At 53.4% G+C, this 19449-nt stretch overlaps 1 protein-coding gene across 1 annotated transcript; it reads right to left on the reverse strand.

Moving 5' to 3' along the window:
- Window positions 1-220: 220 nt before the first annotated feature.
- LOC133362693 (uncharacterized) lies at window positions 221-6681 on the reverse strand. Its single transcript, XM_061581618.1, has 2 exons — window positions 5019-6681; window positions 221-1214 (listed from the first exon to the last, which is right to left on the reverse strand). The coding sequence occupies exons 1-2, from the start codon at window positions 6318-6320 to the stop codon at window positions 1200-1202; spliced, it is 1317 nt and encodes a 438-aa protein (XP_061437602.1). The 5' UTR covers window positions 6321-6681; the 3' UTR covers window positions 221-1199.
- Window positions 6682-19449: the final 12768 nt, after the last annotated feature.

Below are 19449 nucleotides of genomic sequence, written 5' to 3' on the forward strand. Positions count from 1 at the left end.
CGTAAATTTAAATGTGATGTTTCTCAGGGAAACTTTTTTTGCCATTTGCGTTTTTATGCCTTATTTGCAATATATTCTTGCATCGTAATCCTCACTTTAGTTAAATGTTTAAAATACAAGTTTTAATATACCCTACATTATGTGATTTGTTGCCATTTTTTCTTCATTATGCATTTATTTTTTTACGTATTTCTATTGTTCATACGACCTGTTATGTATGTGTAGTAAGTATATATGGAGGCTTGACGACAGGATCGGAGGCACACTTATTTATTACACCAACACAGTTGTACAGGTCACTTGGCTACAGGGATTCTCGACAGCTAACCCCTCTAACCTATACCAATTCCTCCACTACGGGACTAGGGGAGGCTATCTGTCCCAGCTTGGTTAAGCTGGGATCCCGGCTCCCTGAGTCACCAGACCAGCTTCGTCTGGGCTCTCGGGGCCACGCCACCGGCTTGCCCTGGTCGGCCCTTATAAGGACAGCGAGCCAGGGGAGCTCTGGGGCCTACACTAGCTGGTCTTCCGTCTTCTCTGGTTAAAGCTGAGTCCCGACCTCGAGCCCTCGAGCTCATCACCTTTTATAGGACTCGCCCCCGAGGGGGGGCCCGTGGGGGATACACATGCGGACGTCGGTGCTAGCGCCACCCTTGTGTACGGCCGTAACCCCGCCCCTTGTGTTTGTTGGCCATCCGTGGCCATGCATAATCACACCTCAACATTCGTAGCCATGCGCAATTACACCTCTACATCACCCCCCCCTGTACAGCTCGCAGCCGTCCCTGGCTGCAAAAAAAAAATCAGAATAAAGGTGCATCCCTCACAAAAACCCCGTGTGTGTGCCTCGCGTAATTTTTAACAAGAACAAGAGAACCTTAACAAGAACAACAACAGGAAGAGAGCGAGAGAGAGAGGAAAAAAAAATAACCCGACGCACCCCCCCCGAATAAATACCCCAAAACCAACATATATACACACACTCCGGACGCCACCCCTCCCATTGTCCGCAAGGCCCCCCAACGGCCGACCTCACAATAGTCTGCGCGTTTTGGCGCGCGTCCGCGCGGCGGGCCCGTCACAAGGGCCCGTCCTGGCACGCTCAGTGACGGTTGTTGACGGTCCGGGTGCAAGAGAGTCAGGCGTCGCTGCCGAGTGACCCCCGACCCCTCCGGGAGGGGTTGGTGGGTGTGGACCCGTCACTCCTGTTTCACCTGGGGACGGAACAGTTGGCGTCAGGTTAGGCGAGTGCAGCGACGACGGGGAGTCGGCGACACCCTCACACGTTTGGCCATGCGTGTGTGTGTGTGAACCACGGGGCGGCGCGACAAATGGTTTTAACCTTGAGGGGTGCACATACCACCGGCGCCTCCCCCATTTGACGCGAACACATTGCGGCCGCAAAACCTGCACGACCTCCACTGGCCCCCGCCACGGCCGTACCAATTTCGACGAGGTTGCCAGCGGCACCTGAGGACAGTGCAACCACGCCCTGTCCCCTGGTTCCCATTTGACCACCTGCACCCGCCCCAACCGAAGCCTCTCGTTCGCCTTCTGGCGGAGTTCAGAATTTTGCACGGCCGCTTCCCGCGCCTCAGATAATTTAGCGATGTTAAATTTAATGTGTTCGGACAAATTAGACTTCGCCGGGAGCGCCGAGAGCTTCAGCTGGGTCGCCACAGGGGGGTTAACTTCGCGCCCATACATTAAAAAGAAAGGGGAAAATCCGGTGGCCGCATGAGGAGCCATTCTGTAGGCCTGCAACACACCGGGTATACGGAGGTCCCAATCCGTCTGGGATACCGACACCTGCTGGGACAGCATGGACGTGATGGTCCGATGCAGCCGTTCCACCATCCCGTCAGTTTGTGGGTGATACGGAGAGGTCCGAACCTTCTCCGTACCCAAGAGGTCGCACACCTCACGTAGGAGTTTACCAGAAAAATTCCTACCCTGGTCAGTAAGCAGCCGTTCCGGAGCACCTTTGTCGAGGACATAGCCCTGGACAAAGGCCTCCGCGATGGCTGCTGCCGACTGGTTCGCCAGGGGCCAGGCCATAGGCCATCTCGTGAAGTATTCAACCCCCGTTAGTAAATACCTATTGCCCCTGGGCGTAGCGGGAAATGGCCCAAGTATGTCCAGAGCGACGAGCTCGTTAACCCGGGAAACTTTTATGGACTGCAGCGGAGGGTTGGATCCCCTCGCAGGCGGCTTCCTCTGCGCGCATTGCGTGCATGACCCCAAGAGATCCCCCACGTCCTTTTCCATGCCCGGCCAGAAGAAATCCAGCTGGAGCGTGGCAAAGGTCTTGTGAACCCCCAAGTGCAGAAGCCGCTCATGAACAGCCCATACCACCTTACCCCTTAAAGCAGCAGGCACCACAAGCCGCTGGCGCCGGGTTTTTCCATCCCAGTGCATCAAAAGACCCTGGAACAACCCCCACGAGTCAACGTTTTCCACCCCCTGACCAGCCCCCCCGACGCGACGGCGCAAAGCGAGGAGGGAGGTGTCCTCCATTTGGAGGCGTCCCCATTCCGCGACCGGCAACCCCAGCAACGAATCCCTCCCTTCTTGCTCGATAGGACCCGAAGCCGAAGGTGCATCGGTAGCGGCCACGAGGACCGAATCGGTGGTGACGTTCGGGGGCCTACAACGCCCCGAACCCAACAGGCACGCGCACTCCGAAGTGGGTGGCAATCGTGACAGGGCGTCAGCGTTCGTGTGGCGGACACCCTTACGATATGTGGTGACAAAGTCATAGTCTTGGAGGATCTCCAACCATCGAGACAACTGGCCCGATGGTTGTTGAACCCGCAGGGCGTACTGTAGGGCCGCATGATCTGTACGGACGGTGAACCGCCGACCGTACAGATACGGGCGGTACTGCTGAATGAAATAAACAATGGCCAATAATTCCCGACGGGTAACGCAGTACCGCTGTTCGGCTGGAGACAGTACCCGACTACCGTAAGCCACCACATGCTCTACGCCCCCGATGAGCTGGGACAGCACACCCCCGATGCCCGTGTTACTTGCGTCAGTATCGAGCAAGAAGGGTTGTGAAAAATCCGGGTAATTCAACGGCGGAGCTCCCACCAAAGCATTTCTGAGGGCGCGAAAAGCAGCCTCCTCCTCCGGCCCCCAATGAAACCTGACTCCCTTGGACGTCAAGGCATGCAATGGTTTCGCAATCGTAGCGAAGTCAGCCACAAATCGCCGATAATACGACGCGAACCCAATGAAACTCCTGACTTCTCCCACAGAGGTGGGAGTCGGCCAGGAGCTGACGCATTCCGTTTTGGCGGGATCAGTGGATATCCCCGAGCGCCCAACAATGTGACCCAAATATCGCACCGATTCGCGGAGTAAATGGCACTTCTGTGGTTTAAATTTCAAATTGGCAGCCCGCATTTTGAGAAAAACAGCACGCAACCTCTGGAGGTGTTCCTCGAAGGATTTGCTAAAGACGATGACATCGTCTAAGTAAATCAAACACGAATCCCATTGCAAACCTGCCAAGACCAATTCCATTAACCGCTGAAAAGTTGCCGGCGCAGAATGTAAACCCATCGGCAAACGGTTAAATTGGAAGAGGCCCTGCGGTGTACGAAAAGCAGTCTTAGGTTTCGATTCGTCATCCAAGGAAGCTGCCAGAATCCAGATAGCAAATCAAGGGTGGAAAAGAATCGCGCACCGGCCAAGGCGTCGAGCGACTCATCCATCCGAGGAAGCGGGTACGCATCTGCCACAGAGATTTTGTTGAGACGCCGAAAGTCAACACAAAATCTCAGTGAGCCGTCGTGTTTTTTCACCAAAACGATCGGCGCGCCCCACGGGCTGGTGGAAGGGGAAATGATATCGGCGGCTAGCATGTCATCAACAGCCGATTTGACATGATCCTTTTCGGCGGGACTCAACCGAAAGGGATTTTGGCGGATCGGCGCGCTGTCACCCGTGTCAATATGGTGTCGCAGCAATTTTGTACAACCAATATCAAATTTGTGTTGACTAAAAACGTCAGCAAATTCGCTCAGGAGAACTCGCAGCTGCGCGCGCTGCGAGTCAGACAGGTCCACTGAACCCGCGCAAAGCGCATCCAGCCATCCGTCATCAGAGTCCGAATGCGGTCGCGACGGAGGATCGGTGGATACCTGACCCACGAGTGGTTCCTCATAGGGCACCGGCGTTGCGTGTGCAAGCACGGTCCCTTGAGGAACCACGGCCGTTCGCGATCCCACATTAAGGACTGCAATGAAGGGGTCCCCATCCCCTCTCACCATAGTCTGAGCCGCGAGCAAATCGGGTCCATTGACCCCGGCCCGAGATGGACCCAACAAGACCCCCCGATCCGCAACCCCTGCATCAAACGACCGACGCAACCTAAGAGGGACGAGCATCTGAGCCCCCGGAGGCACGCGCACAGTTTTTGTGACGAGCGCCTGCACGGTGGCAAACGCCCGACGCTCCGTGGTGGGGGAAGACAGAAATGTAACGCGTCGGCCCGATGGGAGCTCAATGCACCCTTGGTCAATAAGGATACGGATGGGCATTTTGGCCAGAAAATCCGTCCCCAACAGGCACGGAACCGCGAGTGAGGAGGAAACCAAAACAGGGCCGGATAATTTAATGTCCCCAATGCAGATAGTGGCGCGGATTTGGCCAATAATGCCCAGAGAGCCTCCGTTAGCGGCATAGCACGGCACGTCAACAGGGAGCAAGGGACGACTTTGAACGGGAAGGATGTTATAAATTAAATCAGATATAATGGTCGCCGATGCCCCTGTGTCAATTAAAATCCACACCTCTACCCCATCAATGTGACCGACCACGACCGATGATCCCGCCGACGCAGCAACGACACGATGGGCGAGCTCCGACCACTGACCCGGTTGGAGCGCTCGCCGCATTACCGAACAATCGCGCGCGACGGACGGGGAATTTGGAGCCCTGTTTAGTTGAGCGCGTGAGTGTGTGTCGGATGTGTGCGTGGGCCAAACGTGTGAGGTGCCGCGACTCGCCGTATTTCTCTGCTGGAGCTTGGGAGGAGACGGCGTGGCGTCCTGACGAGGTGTCGCCCCGCGCTGACGGGGAGCCCGGCATCCAGACGCAACGTGGCCTTGCAGGCCACAGTTGTAGCAGCGTGTGAGCGCCCCAGATGACCTGGGCTGCTCCTGGCGGCTCGGTCCATTCCGAGCCTGCGGTGCCGCCGATCTCCATTCCCCTCGCCGCTCCACCCCGCAGACCTCCTCCGATGGGAGGGCGGTGGTCGCCATGGCATGGCCGGCCGCCCCCTTTGCCGCCTTCCGACGCAGGGACCGCAAGCCCCCGTGGATGTGGCGCGCGACCAGCAGGGACGACATCTCCGCGTCGTCCTGAGCCAGGACGTTGACGTCCAGCTCGTCAGCGAGTAGCAGCAGCTTCTCAGCCACCATGGCATCCACTCCTTCCTCGTCCATCCTTGGGAAAGCAGCCTTTGCCAGAGCCAGGAGAGCCGTCCGGAAGGCCAGGGGTGACTCGTTGGCGCCCCGACTCCGATCGTGGAACAGCTGCCTGCAGTCCGAAGGCGGCCCATAGACGGCTGACAGCAGCTGCAACGCCAGGTGTAGAGTGGCGCGCTTTTCCCTCGGCGCCGAGGTGAGGGTAGCCAGGGCGTCGTTGTCCAGCATCGCTGGCAGCGCGCGTAGAGCCTCGGCGTCCGACCAGTTCGCCATCTCTTGATGAGCGATGAACCGCCTCTTGAAGCCGCCCCAGTCTCCGTCAGCGCCGACAAATTCTTTAAGAGGCGGCAGACGCTGTTGTAAGGCGGCGTCCGTGGCCGCAGAACGCTCTCCGTCGCTCCCCGCCGATGATACAGTGTGGGCGGGCCGTGCACATGGCATCGCCGGTCGCTCTGATGTTGACGCGCCGGCCGGCGTTGATGATGTCACGGCTTGTGCTTGGCGCTCAGCAGACACGTGACGCGGGCCGGCCCCGCCCTCCGCTCGTACTGTAGAGATGGCGGGAAATTTGACCGCGAGCCGCGTCGGGGTGGCGGGAAACGTCGCCCCGCGCCGGCTGCCGTCGTCGACCCGCGCTGCTCCTCCAGCCCCCAGCCGCGTGATCTCCTCCAACGCGGCGGCCGCGGCGTAGAGCAGGTCCGCCAGGCGGGAGTGGGCCAGCCGGAGTCCCTCGGCCGACGCATCCCCCTCCTCCTGTCGTAGCGGCGCGGGCGTACTCGGCCCCGGCTGCTCCGATTCGACCCCGGCCATCACTGGTGGAGAATCGGCCGCGGCGTCTTCCATCTCCGACTCCCTGGTACGTGTCGTCCCTCGTGTGTCCATCGTTGGACGTTTACTTCTGACCCCAGATGTAGTAAGTATATATGGAGGCTTGACGACAGGATCGGAGGCACACTTATTTATTACACCAACACAGTTGTACAGGTCACTTGGCTACAGGGATTCTCGACAGCTAACCCCTCTAACCTATACCAATTCCTCCACTACGGGACTAGGGGAGGCTATCTGTCCCAGCTTGGTTAAGCTGGGATCCCGGCTCCCTGAGTCACCAGACCAGCTTCGTCTGGGCTCTCGGGGCCACGCCACCGGCTTGCCCTGGTCGGCCCTTATAAGGACAGCGAGCCAGGGGAGCTCTGGGGCCTACACTAGCTGGTCTTCCGTCTTCTCTGGTTAAAGCTGAGTCCCGACCTCGAGCCCTCGAGCTCATCACCTTTTATAGGACTCGCCCCCGAGGGGGGGCCCGTGGGGGATACACATGCGGACGTCGGTGCTAGCGCCACCCTTGTGTACGGCCGTAACCCCGCCCCTTGTGTTTGTTGGCCATCCGTGGCCATGCATAATCACACCTCAACATTCGTAGCCATGCGCAATTACACCTCTACATATGTTATGTTTGCCAGGGAATCAATGCTTTGTGTTGATGCAACCCAGATTCAAGAGCTTCTTCTTAGCTCTGAGGGTACTTCAAAATAAAATGAAACTAAAACTAACGGTGAGGAGGATGTTCCAACCGCAAACTGGGATTTTGCGTAAAATGTTCCAGCTTCAGATGCGAAGATTCAATCGTCACTTTCCAACAACATTTTGTTTCAGCAGCAGACTCCAGACGGGTTTCAACTTCTCTGGGTCTCATCAGCCGCGTGTGTTGGCGACTCGACAATGATTTAAAGCTTTCGTGACTGCAGGGATTCATCTTCTTGGTTCTTTCGGTAAAGTCACGTAGAAGGGAAATAATGAAATAATAAAATAAAACATTATAAAATACAATTCTCACGACGTTTCGGCCACAACGCAGGACGGCTGCTTGCGGTGTGGCCGAAACGTCGTGAGAATTGTATTTTATTATGTAAAATTTTTATTATTTTATTATTTCCTTTCTACGTGACTTTACCGAAAGAACCAAGAAGATGAGTCGACAATGATTGTTTTGCACCGTGTTGCTGCTGCTGCTTGCTGTACTGCACAGAACCCGACGGTGTTCATGTTAGGCACTTACATGCATCACAATTGTCAGCCATTCTCTATCCACTGCTGGATGAAAGCCCCGCTGGCCGGACTGCCGGTTCGTGTCCTCCCCCCCTTTGGCTGCGATTGAACTCCAGATGTTAACATTTTAAAACGCGATCGCAGCGTTGGCAATGCCGACGCAAATCACTCACAACACAATCTCCGCACGTTCCTCAATAGCGGCTGCCTGTAAATACCGAACAAGATACAAGAGACGACTTTCTGCACAACGGTAGGAAGCAGAGGCAGGAAGGGCCCTTGCTCGAAACGTCGCCTATTGAATAGTTTTTTATATGGTAAGGTTATTGACGAATGTGTCGAGTTTTTAATTAATTTGCGTCCAAATAGTTGTCCTTAAGGATTCATTCATATGAGATGATTATTAGGCCCATGTGTGCGGCAAAAGAACACAAAGATCCCCCGTATAGCCTTAAGAGACTGTTGGGGCAAGTGCTGTTAGCGAGCACCTATGAAGGCCGGCACGGTACACGAGGGGGTGGGTGGCCAGCACCACGCCCGACCGCCTTTGTCTCCCCAGTGGCGATGTTTACACATCGCACCAGATATTCATTTGAGGCTGAGTCGACCTAGGGGAGGCCCAGGACCGGTTCAGATAATCGTCACTGCTGTTAAACCGTGAGCGGGAATCGAACTCGGGTCGCCAGGTTCGTAGCGCAGCGCGCTAGCCTCTCCATCATCACATACAAAGATAAAGATCCCCCGTATAACCGGAACAGACTGTTGGGGCAAGTGCTGTTAGCGAACACCTTTGAAGGCCGGCACGGCACGCGAGCGGGTGGCCAGCACCACGCCCGACCGCCTTTGTCTCTCCAGTGGCGATGTTTACACACCGCACCATGCACACATTTGGGGCTGAGTCGACGTAGGGGAGGCCCAGGACCGTTTCAGATAATCGTCACTGCTGTTGGACCGTGAGCGGAAATCGAATCCGGGTCGCCGGGTTCGTAGCGCGAACCGCTGCACCACCGCTCCCCACACGCGCGGAGCGTTCGCTCGCTCCTCCAAGTCCAGAGCTGACGCAGGTGGGCGCCCGCATTCCAGACGGCGGCCCGGTTATTTTAATCGTTCCCGGCGGGGGGGGGGGCCCTCGTGTCGGCCGGTGGAGATGGGGGGGGGTAGCGACCGACAGCTCGGGCCAAAGGAAACCAAGCATCGGTTTACACCAATTACTGTTGAGCCGAGATGCTGCTGCTGCTGCTTGCTGTTGCTGCTGCTTGCGGCTGCCCGGGTTATTAATGGATAGCACAAAAGGGATGTTTTTTTGTTTGCATTCCACATCCGCAAGATCCACCGATTTGACTCGATCTCTCGGAGCGGCAGTTTCAACCAGGACAGGGTTTCATAAGAATTAATTTAAGTGAACACAAAAATGAATATTCGTTTGATATCCAAATGAATGTAAATGACGGGAAATCGTCCACTTGGTTTTTTTTTCCTCTTCCCCCAATGCAACCCGGCTCCGGGTTTATCACTCGATATATTTACTCTTTGGTTCTTTCGGTAAAGTCACGTCGAAGAAGAAAAAAAATAACAGATCACGACTTTACCGAAAGAGCCAAAGAGTTTCGATTCCTGCAGTCACGAAAGCTTAAAATCAAGATTGAACTCCACATATAATTGCTGATGTTTTTATTCAACGCACGAGTTTTTCGCAAAGCACAACTTTAAGTCACACACATACCAAAGACACACTCACACACACGCAAAATGTAAAGTTCCCCCGTTTGGCCTTACAGAATCAAAAAATGAATACTGCAGGAACCCGGTGAACTTTCCACCTCTTGTTTAACAGATGTCATTGAGCACCTATGAATATCGGAAGCGGTGCAACACACCCGCCGCCTTTGTCTTTCCACAGTGCCGATGCGGTTTTCGCAACGCACCAGGTACCAGGACAGACCCAGAACGTGTTACGCAAACACGAACTCACAAAGCAAAGCTCTATTCTCCTAATATTGCGTAGACTGTTGGCGCAAGTTTTGTTAGCGAGCACTCCTTAAGGCCGCAACGGCGTACACAACACGCCCGGCCGCCTTTGTCTTTCCACTGTGCTGATGTGATTTTTATTTTCAGTCAACGGTGTTTTTTGTTGTTTTGTTTCAGTCAACCTCGTGGATGCCCATAACCAGTTACTCGCAAATACTGGACAGGGACAATACTAGAGGGGGGGGGGGGGGGGTGGAAGTTATGTCGGAATGTTTTGACGGCATAACTTTTATGAGCCGACAAAAAGCCCCTTAGAGCAAGGGCTTGGCGTTCAGATTCCTCTGTTGACATTTAGGAAGTGACATTTCTGCGAGGTCACAACGTACACGTGACCTTGAAGTCACAGACAGAATAAAAATAAAAATAATGACGCGTCTCCCCCCCCCCCCTCCCAGCGCCGCGCGCTCATCTCTGCTTAGCGGCCAACGAGCCAGAGGTGGAAATTCCACGTTGCCACGCCGAGGCCCAGTAGATTAACGTACGGCCAGAAAAATGTTGATTTCTCCAGACGAGCCCAAATGTTCGCTTTGGGAACGTGATTCCATTTTTGGACTCGCCACCCCCTAAATAAATAATAATAATGAATGCAACGTGTGTGCTAAATAGACGAAGACTGAGTATGGTCCTACCGAAGAGTCTCACTTAATATGTTTTTAGTTAGGGTTAAAGACATCCCCTAGCTTACACCTGGCTGTCCTCCAATTATATTGAACATATGTGTTGCGCCCGAAACGTCGTGATTTAATTCATTTTATTTTCTACCTACGTGACTTTATCGAAAGAACCAAAGAGTATGGATCCCTGCAGTCACGAAAACTTCAAATCTAGATAAATTAATTATAAATCATCGCGCGGCTGATTGACGTGCTGGGAATGCGACTCGATCAACGCTTTGTTGGGTCTATAGAGCGCCTTGTGAATTGCCCTCGGACAATCAGGCGGAATTTAACGGCTTTCACCAAATCATCCGGAATGTGGCCCAATCTCGCCAGATCTCGGAAGCTAAGCTGGGCTTGAGCCTGGGTAGCGCTTGAACGTGCGACCACCAACATAAACTAAACGAAACATGATTTTTTTTTCATTTCACCAGGTAAGGCCCCACTGAGCTATTTAGCTTTTTTTCAGAAGCGACCAAGCCACAAATGATAGCTCAACGAAGTGGACATTTATAGCAGCCAAATACTCGAAATGAATGAGTCTAAATGTGGAGGGAAGAAAAACCGGAGGACCCGGAGAAAAATCCACGCGACCACGGGGAGGGAGACACGCAAACTCCAAATATACAGCAGCAGCAGGCGTCACGGTCGGGATCAAACCCACCACTTCCTGTATACCAGGCGAGGTAGTTAGCATCTCGCCACCGTAGTGCAAACAACATCAGGTATTATAGGCTTTTGCGTGGCTACGTTGCCATCAGAGGGCAATGCATCAAACTCCAATGGCTATGCTCCCCGCCTTCACCAACCCACCCTGACCAGCGTGGTGAAGTATGGTCAAATAATCTCCCCTCGAGCCTCACGACCGTGGGAATTTCCCTCATCCAGCAGTGGATTGACAGGCCGTGCACGTGTTCAACCCCATTGATCTCTGCAGAAATTCCATTGGAAAAAATACAAGGAAATAATTATTTTGCGATCTGCTGGAGCGGCTTATAGGCTTCCGCGGATTTCGTCAGCGCTGCCGCAGATTTCTACCGGCGCTACCCACGTGTGATTCATTTGGCTGAGTCGAGTTCCGCGCCAGTTTCCAAAGTGAACTCGCAGCGAGGGAGAGGTGGCGCACTGTATAGCCTCTCTTGGAACCTCCCCAAATCCATCCCGAGTCTGCGCGTGGAGGCGGGGGGGCTGTGGGCCCCCCAAACCCCCTCCCTTAAGTCTGCCCCCCCCCCGCACACACAGTCCCACTCCTCCTAGCCCCTTCCCTTAACCATCCCCCCCTCCCCATAACCCCCCGCCCCGCTCCGATTCCCTCCCACGCACTCCATCGCTTCCTTTGGCTCCATTCCCCAACAAACCTCACGCGCTCTCACCCTCGTCTCCCTCCCACCATCCTCTCTCCAACCCCCCACCTCTATTCTCCCCCTTTCACCCTCCCTCCATCGCCCACCTCCATCCCCCCCCCCTCCCCTCCATCATCCCACCCCCTCTTCTCCATCCCCCCTCTTCTCCATACCCCCACTCCTTACATCTCACCTCTATTCACCCTCCAACCTCGCCCCCCCCCTCCATCCTCCGTCCTCCCTCCATCTCACCTCCACCCCCCCGACGCACAACTTCATCCTCTGCCCCCCTTCACAATCCTCTCCGAGGTGGCTGCCCTTGATGGGGGTGGGGGTGGTTCTCTATTTCAAAATTAGAATCGCCCACGTGACACCGAATCGTGGCAATTCATCGAATCCCTCGAGTGAGGCTGCATTTACAATTGCGATGCAATGGGAGTTTATGCAGAGTTTAAACGCATTCCGCATCTCAAGAGGCCGTGTAGTAGAGGCAGCGGGGACACATTCGTTTTCGGAGAAAGAGACAGTCAGCAAGAGGAAGAATTGAAAATTTAAAAAATATTGAGTCTGAATAAGAACAGTGGTCGGCAGCCGACAGCGCGGATGGCTGGGGGCAGAGATGAACAAGATCGAAGGTTGACAGGAGGCTTAGACAGAAATCCTTGGTTTTCTGAATGGAAGAGTGCGTTGAGGGGAGTAGAGCGAGCTAAGAGAGGAGATGTAAGGGAGTGCGTGGAGGGGAGTAGAATGAGATGAGAAGGGAGATGGAGGAGAGTGCGTGGAGGGGAGTAGAGTGAGATGAGAGGGGAGAGGCAGGAGAGTGCGTGGAGGGGAGTAGAGTGAAATGAGTGAGGAGAGGTAGAGAGTGCGTGGAGGGGAGTAGAATGAGATGAGAAGGGAGATGGAGGAGAGTGCGTGGAGGGGAGTAGAGTGAGATGAGAGGGGAGAGGCAGGAGAGTGCGTGGAGGGGAGTAGAGTGAAATGAGTGAGGAGAGGTAGAGAGTGCGTGGAGGGGAGTAGAGTGAAATGAGTGAGGAGAGGTAGAGAGTGCGTGGAGGGGAGTAGAGTGAGATGAGAGGGGAGAGGCAGGAGAGTGCGTGGAGGGGAGTGGAGTGAGATGAGAGGGGAGAAGCAGGAGAGTGCGTGGAGGGGAGTAGAGTGAGATGAGAGGGGAGAGGCAGGAGAGTGCGTGGAGGGGAGTAGAGTGAGATGAGAGGGGAGAGGCAGGAGAGTGCGTGGAGGGGAGTAGAGTGAGATGAGAGGGGAGAGGCAGGAGAGTGAGTGGAGGGGAGTAGAGTGAGATGATAGGGGAGAGGTAGGAGAGTGCGTGGAGGGGAGTAGAGTGAGATGAGAGGGGAGAGGTAGGAGAGTGCGTGGAGGGGAGTAGAGTGAGATGAGAGGGGAGAGGCAGGAGAGTGCGTGGAGGGGAGTAAGAGTGAAACGAGAGGGGTAGATAGGGACAAGTCAATGAAGGGTCTTTTTTGTTCGGTACTCAAATGTGTTATAGTCCCACGACCACCACCACCAGCAGCACCACATTCCTGCATCGAGACCGAGACCGAGCAGCAGCAGTTGTTACCTTCTCCACGCTGTGGGGTTCGTGTCAATCAAGGCCAGACCCTGGCCACCCCAACCCCCTCGTCCCAAAGGGGGCCTCCTTCTCTTCGGTGGAATTCCAGAGGAGGTCGGTGGAGCTTAGAGCACACACACACACTCATTACACCCACTCACCAAAGACAAAGATGTCCCGTATAGCCTTTAACAGACTGTTGGGGCAAGTGTTGTTAGCGAGCACCTATTAAGGCCGACACGGCTCACGTCGGGGGGCAGTGTGGCCATAACCACGCCAGTCCGCCTTTGTCTCCCCAGTGCTGCTGTTTGACACACTGCACAAGGCACTCATTTGAGGCTGAGTCGACCTAGGAGAGGCCCAAGACCGGTTCATGTACAGTAATTATCACTGTTATTAGTCGTGAGCGGGAATCGAACTTGGGTACCCAGGTTCGTAGCGCGGTGCACTACCGCTTCCCCCCAACACACACACCGTGTAGCCTTTAGAAGACTGTTGGTGTTGTTAGCGAGCACCTATTAAGGCCGGCATGGCGCACGAGGTTTGGAAGCGTGGCAGAACCACGCCGGACACCGCTTGTGTCCACAGTACGTAACTTTATGCCTCTTTTAATTGTTATTGTGGTTTTTTTTTTGCCTCTCTCTTGGAATTAATTAGTTTTGTTTTACTATAATTACAGCCTTGTGTCAACCGACACGGTGCGGTTATGGGGATTGTTTGGCCATACTTTAGCAAGCTGGTCAGTGCCGGGAAGGAAGAGCAAGACCTGTCCAGTTACCATCACTGGCCATTCATATTAGCCTGAGGTTGTAATCGAACCCTGGTTGCTGCGTTCACAATGCAGTGCTCTCACCGCAGTTCCACTATTCCCCGACAGAAGCACACGTGCACTGTATCACCAATTATTTCTTCTATTGTAGTGTTTGAGTCAGGTCATGTGAGAAAGTGCCAATTTGGAATTCAGCTAATTGTGATCACTAATTGGAAGAGCGCGGTGCAGTGGATTAAATGTTTATGCTAATTATATGCAATTGAAAGAGAGATACAAAATCAGTAAGTCGCCAAGGAAATCGATCCTCTCCTAATGGTTAGAGAGCGGGACGCAGATTCAGCCAATTATCTTTTCGGGGCCGCGAAAATATGTACCACTTGGTGGGAAGTGTGCAGTGTTTGTGCTGTGGATGACTCGCCTCTCACCATAGGAATGTGGAATTTCCACCACTGGTTCAGGAATGGTGAGTTGCTCGCCACGCTCATATGGGTTAGAAATCACTTTTTTTTTACTTTCAAAAGTATTTAACTCGCGTATATGCAGCTTAGGGATAGGGCAGTGGCACAGTGGATACAGTGCCGGATTAAGCTAGTGCGGGACCTGTAGCATATGTTATAAAGGGGCCCTAATAATAAAAAAACACTTAAATATTAAAACACAATTTTTTTTACCTGCATTTTTTTATTGAATTTTTTTCAATTGCTATACAGCCAGATCATACGACAAATCGCTAACCTTAAACACCCAGTCGTTAATAAAAGTTGAAGGCAGTATAGTACTATAGTAATAGAGCAGGGTTTAGAATCACTGAACCGGAATTGATAGCTTGAAAGCATTTAGCGCGGGGCCCCTGAAAGTGCAGGGCCCGTAACATATGCCACTGTTGCTACCAGGATAATCCGGCACTGAGTGGATAGCGCATTGCCACCCGGCCACCCGAGTTCGATTCCCAGCCACGGCTAACATCAGTGGCATGTGAAATGATAGCACCCACCCATTTCACCAATCAGTATAGCGAAGGATAATCCGGCACTGAGTGGATAGCGCATTGCCACCCGGCCACCCGAGTTCGATTCCCAGCCGCGGCTAACATCAGTGGCATGTGAAATGATAGCACCCACCCATTTCACCAAGCAGTATAGCGAAGTAGGGCACTGCATATCCAAGAAAAATGCCACGATCGACGTGGCGTTTCGAGGCCTCCATCAATTGGTGGATTGAGAGTGGCTGGAATATATTTCACTGCAAAACAATTTCACCTCTTTTGCAGTTCAATTTCGCCGATTAAAATACAACAAAATCCAAATCGTAAGAGGAGTCAGACACGGGGGGTGGGGGGGGCATCTCTTGTTGGCTTCTCACACACCAGGGCGTAGTGGCTGGCGCTAGGCGCGGTGCAGACGAAGCTTCTTCCCACGTGCAGAGGAATGCGCGTTGGTGAGCGAGGGGCCCTCGGTTTGCGTTAGAGACCTCGGCTCTGAGACAAGGTGGTGGGGGGTGGGAGGGGGACCTCAAAGTCTGCCCCCTCTTGCTGCTCTGCCAGGAATGCGGGCAGGCCGGTGCCGGCCCTGGGACAAAGGAGGGCGGCTGTGAATGGATGGATGTCACAGCGGGGGTGTACGAGTTGGTCTGCCCTCTCGGCACCACTCACCTCGACAGAGATGAGGACTCAACAATTATTTTTTTTTAAATAATCCTCCTACGTATAATGGGGGGATTTGATCTGTCCACTGCTGGATGAAGGCCTATCTCGCGCCGTCGCCAACCTCTCAACCCCTCCTGCTACAACCATCAAGCCATCGAGCGCCTTTACGCGAACTGATTTGTTTTCGACTTCATGTATAGAAAGGTAAAGTTGCGGTCAGAAGCACGACGCACTACCACGCACGCCCGGCCGCCTTTGTCTCTCCCCCCCCCACCCCCACCCCCCAGTGCTGATGCTTACACATCGCACCTGCTACTCATTAAGGTTGAGTCGGCCTAGGGGAGGCCCACGAATAGTTCTGCTATCACTCGCCACTGATTTTGAGCCGTGACAGTCCATCAAACCATAGTTGGCGGTGTTGACGGTGCGGTGTGCCAACCACTGCACCATCGCTCCTGCAGCTGGCATATTGGTCATAAATATTAGAGTGCCGATGAATACATACGACACACGAGATCAACGTAGCATCTCAACGGGATCTCAATATTGTACCTGGTTAAATAAAGGTACGGTAATGCTTTGGCGCGTGCGTGTGTGTGTGTGTGCGTGTTCACGAACGGTGGCACAGTGGTTAGCGCACTGTTTGACGATTCCTGAACACAGCTAATGTCGGTGGCAAGCGATATCTCAACCAGCCCCGGGTCTCCCCTAGGTCGACTCGGCATCAACACCGGGGAGAGGAACGTGGTCGGATGCCTCTTTGGCCACGCCACCCTCATCGAGCGCTGTGCCAGCCTCAGAAAAAAAAGTGCTCGCTAACGAGCGCTTTGCTCCCAAGGTGCCGTAGCCTACACGGGGGATCTTTGTCTTTGTTAGAAGCACCGGAGTCGATTGTCGGCGTGTTGTAATTGGCCAAAGAGGCGCTCTGTGATTTGTCGCCACCATGTGGCTCCAAGTGCGGTCGTCAAGACGTCGTGAACGTCTCAACAATTTCGCCCCTTCCGAGGAACGGACGGTGGACACGAAATCAGAACCTCACCGCTACTCCGGTTTCTCACAACGTAGAGTGTCTCACGGCCGTGCAATGAATTCGCACGTGTGTTGGCGTCCTACCCCGTGTTGTAAATATCTCACTCGGCCCCGATGTTCTGCAGTGAACTGGCAGCTGCCGCTTACCGATGATGGTTCGGGTCTTTGTGCAAGGGTCGGGTTCCGCAAAACGTTACAAATCCATCTGCATGGCCTTTGAGACACGAAACATGAAGAAAAGTCGTGGGTCTCAAGGATATGCAAGGGCTAATCCTTGAGAACTGGACGCGTGTGAGTGGGTGGAAGGGGGGCGGAGGGAGAGGAGGGGAGTGGTGCTGGCCCCCTCGTGTGCAGTGCCAACCTTCATAGGTGCTTTTCGATTTAAAGCTTTCGTGACTGCAGGGATTCATCTTCTTGGTTCTTTCGGTAAAGTCACGTAGAATGGAAATAATAAAATAATAAAAAGAAAACATAAAACATATTATTGTATAATATTATTATATTATTTTATTATGTTGTATTTTTATTATTTTATTACTTCCATTCTACGTGACTTTACCGAAAGAACCAAGAAGATTGATAGGTGCTACTCGCTAACTGCACTTGCCCCCAAGAACATGTTGAGGCTATACGGGGGATCTTTGCCTTTGGTGGTAGTGGTCGTACCACGATCCCTCTTCGACACAATGCAGTTACTGGTCACCTGTCTGAGACCACCAACTCTCCTGGAGTCCATGGGCCAGGCCGCGTATCAGTGCCGCCTGAGAGGGCATGGCAACAGTCGTGTCCAGTTCCTTAATGTGGCCAATAAGAGGCGAAATGTTAACTACCTCGCCTGGTATACAGGAGGTCGTAGGTTCGCTCTCGACCCTGACGCCTGCTGCTGCTGCTGTATATTTGGAGGTTGTCTCGCTCTCCGTGGTCTCGTGGATTTTTTCTCCGGGTCTGCCGGTTTTTCCCTCCACATTTTAGAAACGTGCGTTTAGAGTATTTGGATGTAGATTTGAAGTTTTCGTGACTGCAGGGATCCATACTCTTTGGTTCTTTCGGTAAAGTCACGTACGTGTAAAATTAAATTAAATCACGACGTTTCGGGCGCAACACGAGCGAGTCCGTTATCAGGTGGGACAACCACAGCAAGAAACAATTGCTGAATTCATTGTTTCTTGCTGAATTCATTGTTTCTTGCTGAATTCATTGTTTCTTGCTGAAGTAATTGTTTTTTGCTGTGGTTGTCCCACCTGATGACAGACGCTTGTGTTGCGCCCGAAACGTGGTGATTTAATTTTATTTTATACCTACGTGACTTTACCGAAAGAGCCGAAGACTAGTATTTGGATGCTATACATTTCCACATGTTAAGCCACTTCGTAGAGCTGTTATTTGTGATTGGCAGGTCGCTTCTAAAAAAAGCTATATATCTCAGTGGGCATTACCTGATCAAATAAAAAATGTCATAGTTTTAGTTTCATTTGAAACGAGTGGATTATCAAACAATTAAACTCTCAGCCATACAAATAACGCGGTAAAACTAAAGTTGTGTAAACTTAGGTGGTCCCACCAGAGGTCGCAAATGGGTCTTGATTCCTTACCCGTACCCGGCCGCACCAGGGTCGCAATCGGGTACCCGATTGCGACCTCTGGGATGAAGCCATGTTGCAGGCGCGGGTGGGTTGATTCTAGGAACTTGAATTGTGAGAAGAGACAAGACGTTGAGAAATGAGTGACAAACAGTTACTCACCAGTGACTCACAGTCTACCCGTACCCGTACCCGGCCGCACCAGGGTCGCAAACGGCTACCCGTACCCGGCCGGGTACTGGTAGCCGGGTATCGGGTAGGGTACGGGTATCGGGTACCCGGTTGCGACCTCTGGGTCCCACGGAGGACTACACTGGGAGACCAGGATTAGTAGCAGCTGCCTGGACTCGAACCCAGGTTCCTCTCAGTGGCCTGACCTCTGAGCCAGCCGGCCGGCCACCTACTAAGCCGTCTACTGTCTCTCGTTGTCATTAAACATTGCGTTACTCTGAACATGGTAACGTCGTCATGGCATCATCGCCATCACCATGGGATTTTCATCACCACCGACCATCCCATTCCCTCCCTCCTATCTCACTAAACTATCCTATCCCAACAAACTTTTTCATAGTTTGTAGTCCTTCCCCCGCACCTCCTGCGTACGGTGCAAAAGAAGTTCAACATACAATACATGTCCTCCCTACATCTCATCCTCCTTAGCTCCTTCTCACCCTCCCCCCCTACATCTTATCCCCTCCATCCCTCCCTCAATCACATCCCCTAACCTCCTTCTCATCCCCCCCTCTCCATCACATCCCCTAACCTCCTTCTCATCCCCCCCTCTCCATCACATCCCCTAACCTCCTTCTCATCCCCCCCTCTCCATCACATCCCCTAACCTCCTTCTCATCCCCCCCTCTCCATCACATCCCCTAACCTCCTTCTCATCCCTCCCTCTCCATCACATCCCCTAACCTCCTTCTCATCCCCCCCTCTCCATCACATCCCCTAACCTCCTTCTCATCCCTCCCTCTCCATCACATCCCCTAACCTCCTTCTCATCCCTCCCTCTCCATCACATCCCCGAACCTCCTTCTCATCCCCCCCTCTCCATCACATTCCCTAACCTCCTTCTCATCCCTCCCTCTCCATCACATCCCCTAACCTCCTTCTCATCCCCCCCTCTCCATCACATCCCCTAACCTCCTTCTCATCCCCCCCTCTCCATCACATCCCCTAACCTCCTTCTCATCCCACCCTCTCCATCACATCCCCTAACCTTCTCATCCCCCCCTCTCCATCACATCCCCTAACCTCCTTCTCATCCCCCCCTCTCCATCACATCCCCTAACCTCTTTCTCATCCCCCCCTCTCCATCACATCCCCTAACCTCCTTCTCATC

The sequence above is a fragment of the Lethenteron reissneri genome, chromosome 8, assembly GCF_015708825.2.
Source record: "Lethenteron reissneri isolate LAM-NWPU_2019-01 chromosome 8, ASM1570882v1, whole genome shotgun sequence".
NCBI classification, from domain to species: Eukaryota; Metazoa; Chordata; class Hyperoartia; order Petromyzontiformes; family Petromyzontidae; genus Lethenteron; species Lethenteron reissneri.